General features: G+C 38.3%; 1 protein-coding gene across 1 annotated transcript in view; it reads right to left on the reverse strand.

Moving 5' to 3' along the window:
* Positions 1-10,959, reverse strand: part of LOC129731984 (carboxylic ester hydrolase) — a 60,753-nt gene extending 49,794 nt beyond the window's left edge. The window contains exon 1 of the mRNA XM_055692424.1: positions 10,372-10,959. Within this exon, the coding sequence (XP_055548399.1) occupies positions 10,372-10,602 (231 nt within the window). The 5' untranslated portion in view covers positions 10,603-10,959. The remainder of the gene's footprint in view (positions 1-10,371) is intronic.
* Positions 10,960-12,912: the final 1,953 nt, after the last annotated feature.

Consider the following 12,912-nt stretch of genomic DNA (forward strand, 5'->3'; position numbering starts at 1 on the left):
TACCGGGTAAATCCGCCTGCATCAACTAGCTTGGAGTATTGGAACCGAGCTGTGACAATTCCTCACCTTGATTCTCTTGTAACCTTACTGAAGCCAAGGTTCGGTGATGAGAAAGCACCTACCTACGCGTTGTTCTTGCATCCCGCTAACGTAATACGCATGGCGTTGGAAGAGTTCATACGCAAAACCAAAGCTTTCGTAATTCTTTACGAAGTTAGAGGAACTGCTCCATTATTCATCTCATTGAGCCGATATTCACGAATAATGCACGAATTAAACACCAAGTTTTCACGAAATCATTGAACAAATAAACTAAATATGCTTACGTGCTCTTATGGATTCGTTTAGCATTGTATATTTAGTAAAATAATCTTGTTTTATCCTGAATTTTGTAAAACAAACCATTTTTCATAACGCGTCCATATCCATCTCAAAACTTGAATCACTGCTCAATTATTCATCTCATGACGCCCCCATATTCATCACACTGTTAATCATGAGTGAATCACATTATCATGAATGAACGTAGCCGCAGCCCGTCATCGTAGGTTACCTAGATATCCGCAGTTGTTTACGTGCAAAATTGGTAACCTAGGTAACCACTACAGTGCTGTCGATTTATGTCAATTATGTCGGAATAATTTAATATTTTCAGTATGATTTTTTCGTATTAACAGAAACTGATTTGGCAATTTTTTATTTTCTTCAACACAGTTAAAACAGATGAAAATACATACAATTGAAATTTAGGAGTTGTAGAAGTTTATCTTATATATTTCTGCTAATTCAAGCTTTTTTTAGGAAATTTGAGGTGAACATTTCAAAGATTAAAGTATTTTTGTGTAGTGAGTGATTTTGTTTAGTGATTAAAATAAAGAGTGGTCCGCTAGTGATGAAAAAAACTTTGGTTGGCTGCTGAACGAGTCCCGTTGTAGCCGTATAGAACAATGCGGGGATTTTGTTTTCTGAGGTAGGTGATTGAATTAAATGAGTTTTCGAGTGCAAATTTGAACGTAATGAGTCCTATTGAAAATGAATTACAAAATACAAAAGTATGATCAGATCACCATTCAAGTATTTCTTCCCGAAGAGGTACTGGAAACAAACTTGAATGCAATACGGACTATTATCAATAACTTTAAAAACATGAAAGCACCAGGAGATGATGGGATTTTTCATATCCTCCTCAAAAGACTTCCCGTAAGCTTTTTAAATTTCTTGGTGAGAATTTATAACAGATGCTTTGAATTAGCATATTTTCCCTCAAAATGTAAAAATGCCAAAGTGACTCCAATTTTAAAACCTGAAAAAAATCCAGCCGAAGCATCAAGTTATCGTCCAATTAGTTTACTCTCTTCTCTAAATAAACTTTTTGAAAGAATGATTCTTAAAAGAATGATGACACATATCAATGAAATTCAATCTTTGCAAATGAGCAGTTTGGATTTCGCCATGGGCATTCGACTACCCATCAGTTACTTAGAGTAACTAATATGATTCGTACTAATAAATCTGAACCCAAGTAACACACGTTGGTATAGAATAGTTGACGTTACCTATTCCATGACATCAATATCACCAGAAAAGCGCAAAACATGAAGGCTAGTAGAACAAGTACCGATAACTGCATGAAAGCAAGCCAACTTGATATAATTAAATGGCAAAATACATCTCGAGTACTAATTCGGCAATGCGCAAATCTGTTGCTATGACAACTGTTAACAAGCGCATGCGCAAATGTGTTGTGTCTGCGCAGTGCAACTAGATCGACAATTGCTTTTATCAGTGGCAGTTTTAATTGATTATAAAATGATGACAAAAAAGATATTCAACTTTTCAAAAAGAGTTGTTTCTTTCCCTTGAATATTGAAATTGTTTTCGCATAGTTTCTACGTATTCTGGATATAAAATCTAACAAAACTAGAAAACGTTGTAAGATATACAATAACAAAAAAACTGAAGTGATATTGGTTACACTGTAAGCGTTGTGTTTATCTTTGGATGGCGCGTTTCGACCCGCTTCGAATAAATATAGAAATCGTTCATATATTTTAATAATAATTTGATCGAGTAATTTTGAGTTGGGTGTTGAATGCTATGACTATTGTACTAAGGAAAAGCATTTTACAGGTACGTAGTGTTGTTATTAGATGGTGTAACGTCTTACGAAAAGACCAAGTGATAGTGATTGTCATTCTTGCACTCATGTTATTAAAAACATCTCCAAAACCAGAAAAAACGAGCTTGTTTTCGAAATGCGGTTGTATTACTGATGAAAAGCAACTTCAAACACAATATAATAACACAAGTTTTCAATTGCGCTTGTAGTACATTTATATGACTACTTTCGTTGTTACTTATTTTCTAACATGTTTTGTGTGTTACTTGGGAAGGTTATTCCACTGGAGCTGCTCTTCTAGATATAGAAAAAGCATTCGACAGTGTTTGGCATAAAGGTTTGATGGCTAAAATGTCTAATTCCCGTTTTCCTCTTCACATCACAAAAATGATACAAAGTTACTTGACAGACCGCACTCTTCAGGTTTACTATTTGAATAGTAAATCTGATAGGTTGCGTGTTAGAGCTGGTGTACCTCAAGGAAGTATCTTGGGCCCAGTCCTATATAATATTTTTACTTCTGATCTTACTGATTTACCACCAGGATGTGAGAAATCTCTGTTTTGTGACGGAACAAGCATTTCCGTAAAAGGAAAAATATGGTTCTTTTTCCTTTTATATCTTCATATTTGCAGAAATGGAAGATTTCTCCTAATGCATCAAAAACACAATTAATTATTTTTTCTCATAAACCAAGAGGTTCTTTTCTCGAACCCACTAATAATCATGTTGTTAAGATGAACGGTGCAATCTTAAATTGGTCTGACCAAGTTAAATATTTAGGGCTAATTTATGATAAAAATCATACCTTCAAGGAGCATATTGAGAATATCCAAACAAAGTGCAATTAATATATAAAATGTTTGTGTCCTCTTATCAACAGAAATTCTAGACTTTGTCTCAAGAATAAACTGTTAATATACAAACAAATATTTAGGACAGCAATGTTAAATGCAATCTCCATCTGGACAAGTTGTTGTACAACCAGAAAGAAGATGCTTCAAAGGATTCAGAACAAATTTCTGAAAACGATATTGAAGCGTCCTCACTGGTTAAGCACGAATGAACTACATTAGAAAATATGTCAAACCAAATTATCAATAACTTTCGACAAAAATCGTTGCAATCCTCAATTGCAACGATTAGCTTACTTTATAGTCAGTAAGATAGGTGTAAGATTAGATTATGGTTTAATTTCAAATTCCTTTTTTTCCCTTGACAAGTAGGTTTACAATTTTCCTACAATTATATTCATTTAACAGCGGAAGCAATTACAATCTTTTAATGAAATTAAACTTAAAATATATGTATTAGTGTTGATATGTCACTCTTTGTGGCAGAACACTCAATAAAAATCCTGAATGAGTATTAGTAAATAAATAATTCATCACAAAGCATCTCCCCCTATCGAAAAAAAAAGTTTTCGAGTACAGATGCCCGACTATAATACCAAATTTAGTGCTTTTAAGTGAGTTTTTGAGGATTATACTTTATGAGGAATCTAAAGTGAACTAATAAGAATCCATTCCATGGATTAGCAGATTGGTTTAAGAAGGAAATATGCGTTTTTTCCTGTTTTCAATTGTGTTTTCATGTTTTATGAGATGAATATATTAGCTGAGAAGAATAATGGAGCACTTCCCCTACGAAAGCTATCAATAATCTGAAACAATCGTATCGTCCTGGCCCTGATGGCATTCCGGCTGTCTTCTTGAAAAACTTCCTTGAGGCTTTAAGATCTCCATTGGCATCCATTTTCAACATTTCTCTGCAGTGTCAACAATTACCCCGCAGCTGGAAAGAATGCTAAATGTTTCCGTTTTTCAAAAAGGGCGATAAACGCAATGTGGAGCATTACTGAACTGTTTGCACAGGGCAAAATATTGTTTATCTGTTCACCCTGCAGAGAAAAATTAAACGGCCGATCGATTAACACCTATGTAGCCGACGCACAAAACAGCCAATCTGCTCAGTCACTTCAGCTGATCGATCTACCTTCCCAAGTACAAAAATTATGTGAAATGGTAGATGGATTGAACACAAAAGTCGAAAATATGTCGCAGAAGTCGCTAAATGGGTACGCTGGAACTCCCACTACTTTGGCAAGCACCGCTGCTTTGTCCACCACACCGATATGGCCCACTAGAAATCCAAAACGGCGCCGTGCGGACCGTATGCCGGTTGAAATCGCTACCGATCGTTGCACTAATACTGTCGATCTAAGTGATCTTTCTGTGCCAACGGTTGCTTCTATAGTAGCAAAAAAATGCTTTTGGCTCTACCTATCTGGTTTGAATCCAAAAGTGACCGATAGTGATGTGCAAAAAATTGTTTCACGCTGCCTGAATGAAACTGAACCTGTTGCTGTTATACGGCTCGTTCAAAAGGGTATCGATACGTCAAACTACTCTTACATCTCGTACAAAATTGGCTTGGATCCTGAAGTGAAATCTATTGCTTTAGACCCTGCTTCTTGGCCTTCTGGAGTTTTATTTAGAGAATTCATCGAACGTCCAAAAAACTAGGGGCCGGAGCCCACGACCAGACTACTACTTCATGTGCTGTTTTTAAAAATTCATCTCAATTGCGATCATTTCTTGACGGTGGGAGCCCACGGGTTCCCACCAAAGGCGAGTATTTTAAAGATTCTTTGGTGTCTCCTGTGCTGTACCACTCATTTTTTCAGCGTGATGATCGTGACAGGACCGGCATGTGGGTGTATCAACAGAACGTGCGTGGACTTAGGACTAAAATTGACGAGATTTACCTGGCTACAAATGACTGCAACTACGATATCATTATGTTAATTGAAACCGGACTAGACGACAGCATTCTTTCTCTCCAGTTACTCGGCACTTCATTCAACGTCTTTCGATGCGATCGGAGTCCACTGAACAGTCAGAAACGCTCTTTCGGTGGTGTTTTAATCGCCGTCGCACAACAACATGCAAGCACGATTTCCGAGACGGCTCACGGAGGGAATTTGGAGCAGGTATGCGTTAAAGTCACGATCAATGGTTTAAAGCTGCTGTTGTGTGTTATATATATTCCTCCTGACAAGAGCAATGATGTTGCTATTATAGATGCTCATATCGCTTCCATCCGTGATCTTTGTAATGACAGCTCTGCTGATAGCACGGTTTTGGTTTGCGGTGATTATAATCAGCCTCGGATAGTTTGGGTTAGTAGTAACGGCATTACTCAACATGATAACACTATTCAACTCTCTACTGCAAGTGCCACACTCGTTGACGGCATGGACTATTTGAACTTAAACCAGGCTAATTTACAACGCAACCATCTCGGTCGAGTGTTAGATTTAGTGTTTTACTCTTCGAGCACTATGTTGTCTGTTGACCGATGTGTTGCCCCGATACTGCCAGTTGATTCGCATCATCCGCCTTTGACGATTTGTATTTCAGCTAATCAGGAGGCAGTTTGTTCCTGTGATGATTTGGGATCCGCGATGCGGGAATCGAATTACCGAAAAATTGATTTCGCAGCATTCTCAGCTCATGTATCCAGTATTGATTGGGCGACTTTTTTGGACAAGTCTGATGTGGATCTGATGGCCGAAAGGTTTTGTTCAGTAATCCGTTCTTGGCTTACCGAAAATTTACCATTTTCTAAACGACCTTCTTACCCTGCATGGACTTCTCGCCAATTAAGTGATCTGAAACGGAAACGAAACGCTTGCCTACGTAAACTGCGTCGCAGGCGATCAGCTGACATAATACATAATTTCAAACGTGCTAGCGATGCATATCGAAAGTTGAACTCAAGTCTCTATAAATCATACGTTATGAAGGTTCAAACTGACTTGCGGAGAAATCCAAAAAAGTTTTGGCGTTTCGTAAATTCAAAACGAAAGGGGACCTCAATACCTTCGAAGACCTGCCTTGATGATGTTGAATCCAACTCAATGACAGAGTCTTGCGAGCTATTCGCAAAGTTTTTCTCATCGGTATTTGCTTCAGATTCTGTTTCCAATGAACAAGCATGTCGCGCCGCTAACAACGTTCCTGCTGATCTCATTGATCTCGACATTTTCGAAATTACACCGCAAATGATTTACACTGCTGCAAAAAAACTTAAATCCTCATTCTCCGCTGGTCCCGATGGAGTTCCGGCTGTACTTTTATGTCGTTGTGCAGAGACTCTAGCTACACCACTCTGCTGCATATTTTATCGATCGTTGGTGCAAGGAAAATTCCCCAAGGTTTGGAAGCATTCTTATATGTTTCCAGTATTCAAGAGTGGCGAACGTCGAAATATACGGAACTATCGTGGAATAACCAATTTGTGTGCGTCATCCAAATTGTTCGAGATTATTGTTAGCACTGTGGTTCTGAACTGCACGGAAAATTACATTTCCTCTGATCAGCATGGATTTGTACCTGGTCGTTCCGTAGCAACGAATCTCAATGACTTCGCTTCAAATTGTATCGCTGACATTGAGCGTAAAGCGCAAGTTGATGTTATTTATACTGATCTGAAAGCCGCCTTTGATCGTATCGACCATCGTATTCTTCTAAAGAAAATATCTCGATTAGGAGCTTCACCACGTTTCGTCACGTGGTTAAAATCTTTTTTGTGTTATAGAACGTTGCAAGTTAAGCTGGGTTCTGTTATCTCAGCTTCCTTTACGAACAAATCTGGTGTACCGCAGGGCAGTAATCTCGGGCCGCTACTTTCCATAATTTTTTTCAACGACGCTGCTAGTGCCCTAGGAATAGGCTGCAGACTTGTTTATGCCGATGATTTAAAAATTCATCTGACGATTCGTAATATCGAAGATTGCTACCGTTTACAGTCACTACTGGACTGCTTTGTGACGTGGTGTTAACTAAATGCCTTGACACTGAGCACAGCAAAATGTGAAGTGATCACATTTCACCGGACTCAATCACCGATAATTTTTTATCACATTCAATCACGTAAACGATCTTGGCGTTATCTTGGACCAAAGACTGACTTTTGAGAGTCACCGTACGGCGATAGTTTCTAAAGCCACTAGACAACTCGGTTTTATCGCAAAAATTGGACGTGCTTTCAAGGACCCCCATTGCTTGAAAGCATTATATTGCTCGTTAGTACGTCCCATACTAGAAAATGCAAGCGTGGTTTGGACCCCGTATCAGCTGTCTTGGAATTTAAGATTGGAGCGTGTGCAGAAAAGATTTATCCGTTTGGCCTTAAGAGATTTACCCTGGCGTGATCCAGTTAATCTCCCTCCTTATCCGGATCGCTGTCGTTTGCTTGGACTTGATACGCTTGAACGTCGCCGCAAGATACAGCAGGCATTATTCGTTGCTAAGATTTTAAATGGCGAAATAGATTCTCCGAAATTGCTGTCTACAATTAAACTTCACAACGCATGATGAGGTCTACTTCAATGCTACAAAATCCGTTCCACCGTACGAGCTACGGTTACTTCGAGCCTGCTGCGTACATGATCAGAACTTTCACAAGTGTTGAACAAGTTTTTAACTTCGGCGAACCGGCGCACATTTTCAAGCAGAAAATTGCTAGGCTAAGTTCTTTTTAACTTTCAATTCATTAAGACAACTGTCAGATGATGTAAATTATTAAATAAATAAATAAATAAATAAATTATCGTGGGATTTCATCTCTCTGCGCTTGCTCGAAAGTTTTGGAGGCCGTAGTTTACGATCAGTTAATGTTTCGCGCGGAAAACTAGATCTCCACTGCTCAGCATGGTTTTTACCCCGGCAGATCCGTGACAACTAACCTTCTGGAATTCACATCATTTTGCTTACGAAATATGGATCAAAATTTTCAAGTTAATGCGGTCTATACGGACCTAAAAGCTGCATTCGATCCCGTCGATCACGGAATATTATGCGCTAAATGCGACAAATTAGGTGCTTCAACTGAGATGGTTGCATGGATTAGTTCGTATCTTCGTGGTCGCAAAACTGCCGTTAAACTGGGAAAGTCGCAATCTAGCTGGTTCTGCAGCAACTCCGGAGTGCCCCAAGGCAGTATTTTAGGACCTCTGCTATTTTCCCTATTTATAAACGATATTACACGACTATTGCCTCCAGGCACGACACTATTGTACGCCGATGATACTAAATTCTATAAGCTCATTCAAACCATGACGACTGCACCAGACTCCAAGAGCTAATCGACCTTTTCGCTGGTTGGTGCCGTCTTAATTATATGTCGATAAGTATCCGTGAGTATCCCGTAATCACCTTTAACCGAAAAAACATCCACTGGTTTATGATTACCGCATTGCTGGAATGAACTCAACGCGCTGCGACGTTGTTACTGATCTTGGTGTTATAATCGACACTAAACTTACGTTTAGGCCACATTTTACCTCGATTATCAATAAAGCCAACCGACAACTTGGTCTAGTTATGAGAATTTGAAGATCCTGGTGCCATGAGAACCCTCTATTGTTCACTGGTCCATTTTGGAGTCTGCCTGTGCCTATGGGACCCATATTACGAGTTTTGGGCCCAACGCAAGCGCACCCTGCCTTGGAGAAACCCTGACATACTTCCGCCCTATGAGGGTCTCTGTGCGCTGGTTGGTTTAGCACCACTAGAACGAAGACGGAAGGACATCATTGCTAAAACTGCACATAAAATCCTAACTGGCATCTTTGATTGCCCCAACATCCTGTCGTTACTCCAACTGCACTGCCCCTCTCGCCCTCAGCGACTCCTACAGCTACCTCCGCAACGTACCGTAAACTGGGGTGACTTTGATCACCGGGGTGACTTTGATCACTATACCTCTTTTCTGAAAATGTGGTAAAAAAGCGCTCGTAGTGCTTGGGATTTGTCGTAATCTTCACTGATTGTGTGGATATATGTTCGCATTGCTACTATTCATGCATTTCCTGCTATTTAAAGAGTGTTTTTCATGCTAAAATATTATTTGAAAATAAAGTGTATTTTTGGCGATTTTTGTTGCATACAAACAATCGGTTCAAGCAGATTCAAAACAACAAGTTGCAATACGTAAAGTGTTTTTATTTTGTTTCCAGATTAGTTCTTAAGATGAACAAATATTATAACAATACTTTTTATTGTAATTTTTGCATGTTTTTCCTCGAAGGCAATGTTGAGTCCCAATTTTCTCCACAGCGTATTACATATTTCTTTTTAACAAAAACCCAAGACGTGAAGTAACATGCAAATTTGGACAATTTCATAAGTCATATTCCTCGTGGACTAGTTTTTGACGATTTTAGACCACCTTCTCTCTCAGTGAATAATCATTCATATATATTCTAAAAATTTTGTTTGAATCTTGGACATTCGCCATTATAAACTGTTCACGTAGAATGTGAATGGCCCCCAAATTGCTTTCCATATTTATAAACTCGTTTAAGGCTGTTCAATTTAGTGAAAGTAGCAAAGTGTCACTCCAAATTCATCAAAACAATAAAGTGATCAAAGTCACCCCGGAATGATTATTGGTGTAAAATTTTTAGAGCATATTTAAAAACAGCAAAATTGTTGCTAAACTTTTGAAGTAGTGACTGAATCTTTTTCAATGCAATGCGTTCTCGCTTGAAGAGTTTGTTAACCAATTGAACTATGACTTCCAAAGGTAATTCATACATGAAACCGTTTGCCATTATTGTACATATTGTATATATGAACCTTGAACCAAGAGATTTTATTTACATCAATATATGATATGCATTCACAAAATATGCAAATGAGAAAGCAATATCACTTAAGCATCATCCCACTGTGAGCGCTTGCTACTGTGATATGTTTTATTTCCTTTTGTATTTTTGTACCAGAACGTGAAAACACCATCGAAGCTGAAGAAATGCGATGTCATCATTGAAGACAAATGGTCGTTCCATTGAACCTGCGAAAATGCTTTTTGCGGTTAAAAATCTTTTGAGGTACGGAAAAACCCAAAAAAAATGAATATGATATCAATTTTCTTTGTCTATGTTTTACTTGATATGAGGTCTACTAAATATATATCAAATACTCATATATTTTATTACCATAAAAACCTTGCTCTAAAAACCGATCATTGAGATAATTGTTGTATAAGGTGGCAAGCTCAATTATCGAATGGAAATCAAAACTCAGGTGCAATTCTGATCCGTTTACGTTTTATTGCCATTTATGCATAAATCTAGTCTCTTTATGACGCTTGATAACGTCACACTCTAACGCTGATTTGCTTAGTGTAATAAACTTTGCACATTATGAATTCAGCGTTGGTTTATCCGTACGTTATCTTACCTTAAATCTGAGCTCCCCCACCGGTGGTTTAGCATATGGAACTCCCAAAAAAGCGAGAATTCCTCTTCCACTAAACGAGTGCAAATAGCGTCCTACCAGTGTTCCTCCGTGAGGCAGCGTAACTTTTAACTTCTCCGATGTCCTTCCACGCACAATATCAACAGCAACAATTAGCAACAACATTAACAGCAGCCCGAACGGCCACCAATGACCAGCCCTAAAGAGCTTCATAGTGCTTTCCGATATTTGTCAACTCACTTTCTTTTATACGCCCATGAGACGAAATATTCCCCCGATAACTTTACAACACAAATTCCGAAACCGGTTCCAAGGCCTCTCGCGTTGAATCCACACGAAGATTACACAAATGACACGCGCGAAAAATACACTTCTCACTGGTTCAATTAAAGTTTTTTTTCTCGTGTCTCACACCCCCAAAGACAACAAGTTGTAAAACACGTGAACGTTATTGTAATGGCTTTTCCAACTGGGAAAGCCCGAAACAAGTGATCACCACTGCTGCTGCTGCTGCAACCCCGACAAGTCACCGAAACACGTGCTCGATCAAAATTAGACAACTTCACAAACCGGACTGAGCTTTGAGCGCGATCGCTGCCTCCGTTTTATACCGGTGATAGATTCTACGTGCTTGCTACCCTCACATCTTGAAATCAGCGATTGCAGCAGCCTTAGCAGCAACAGATGAGCTTTGGCGCGATCTGCGATCGCAGCTTGACGGTTCCATATGTTAATAGTGTACGGCCAGTGATTTTTATTTTGCTCTCGAAACTAGACGAGTATCGGGAGCCATAAATTTAGGTGGTAGAATGAGCTCTTTACCGATCTGTCTTTCACAACTATTGCATTTAGAGGTCTGTTTCTAATCCAGTTTATGTCGCCTGCATATTTATTTATGTGGGTGGTAATGGAAAAAGAGAGTCTAACTATAAATCTATGTGAAGTTGGAAGATAGTAGGTAGGTTGTACTCGGTTGGTACACTAAACTCATTCGTAAATCATTTAAGTTGACTATTGCTAAACACTGCTTTGCGCTGTTAACGAGTAATGTTACACGCTTACCCTGAGAACCTATTCCGGTCTAGATCAAGTAATGTTGCAACCCAACTTTTAGCCTTTTTGCTACCCAATCAGTACCAGTGCATGTTTAAAAGACTCTACGATCTTATCGAGAAACGATTTTGCTGTTGCTATCATTTAAGAAAACCAAACTTAAAGGATTGGGTAATCGTCATAACACAAAAAATTAAATTTTCCTGATTTTTCTCATACAAACTTTATTTTTCCTGTGTATGATATGTCTTCAAAGAATGATCAATGACATAATTAACCCTCAGGGCCCAAATTAATTTACAAACGGACATAGAAAAAATCACTATAAATCTTTATGAACATTTTTTAAGTATTGATTGAAACTTTTTAGATGTGTAACTGCAGCCCGTCTAAAGGCGGCACTGGGCACTAGAGGGTTAAGGTATTGCATGGAGTCGGCAGTAATGCACGAAACATTCAGACTATGCCTGAATTTTGAAGAAAACATTTTAAAAATATTTACACAGACCTGACCCTTTACTTTTCATATATTATGTGAAAAAATGTCATTTTGAAGGACTCAGCACTTGACATTTTTATACATATGATATTCATAACGGTTTTTGACTGTTTTAACTTTTTTTTACATATTTGACAGTTTTTGAGATTGTAGAAATTTTAGATATATCCCGATCAAACGATTATAACAAACGGGTAACAAAAATCAGAGTAGGCAGTGTGACTTTGCACTCGTATCCAAGTGAGTTTCAGAACTTGCTTGCACATTTTTTTTTCGGCAGTGATGGCATGAACTCGTGCAAAGTTGAACTGAGTAACACTTTGCCAGATTTGAATCCAACTTGAATCTGCTTCCTCTCGATAGTTTGAGTTTTTTTGCACCGCACACTCTGATCGATTGAGTTTAAATGCGTGCAATGCATGCAGTGCACGATGTATCCAACGATGCAGGCGATGATGTGACGCGATGAGTTTTGTTTTTAGATCGAATTTATGCTTTCAAAGGACAATGCAACAAACTGTTGCAGAAGACGCGGCGCGAATTTTATCGCAATTCGATTTTCATGCATTGTTGTTATGCAGGATTCAAACTCAAATCGAACTCAAGTGTAATGCACTGTTAGTAAGGTTTACGTGCAAACCGAAAATAAATGTGCAAGCAAGTTTTAAAACTCACTTAGATACGAGTGCAAAGTCACACTGCCTACTTTGAATTTCGGTTTGCACGTGAACCCTTCTAACAGTGCATTACACTTGAGTTAGATTTGAGTTTGAATCCTGCATAACAACAATTGCGAAACACATTAAGTGTGTTTTTAAAGCATATTTATAACAAGATTTGTTATTAAATTAACAAAATATTGTACATTCTATTTAATTCTGATCTTTTTCTGCCTAAAACCTTACAAAACTTGCTATATTTTGTAATATTCAGTAAGTAATTTTGATAGGAATTTTGATATTTTAGCTATT

The sequence above is a fragment of the Wyeomyia smithii genome, chromosome 3 (genome assembly GCF_029784165.1).
Source record: "Wyeomyia smithii strain HCP4-BCI-WySm-NY-G18 chromosome 3, ASM2978416v1, whole genome shotgun sequence".
NCBI lineage: Eukaryota > Metazoa > Arthropoda > Insecta > Diptera > Culicidae > Wyeomyia > Wyeomyia smithii.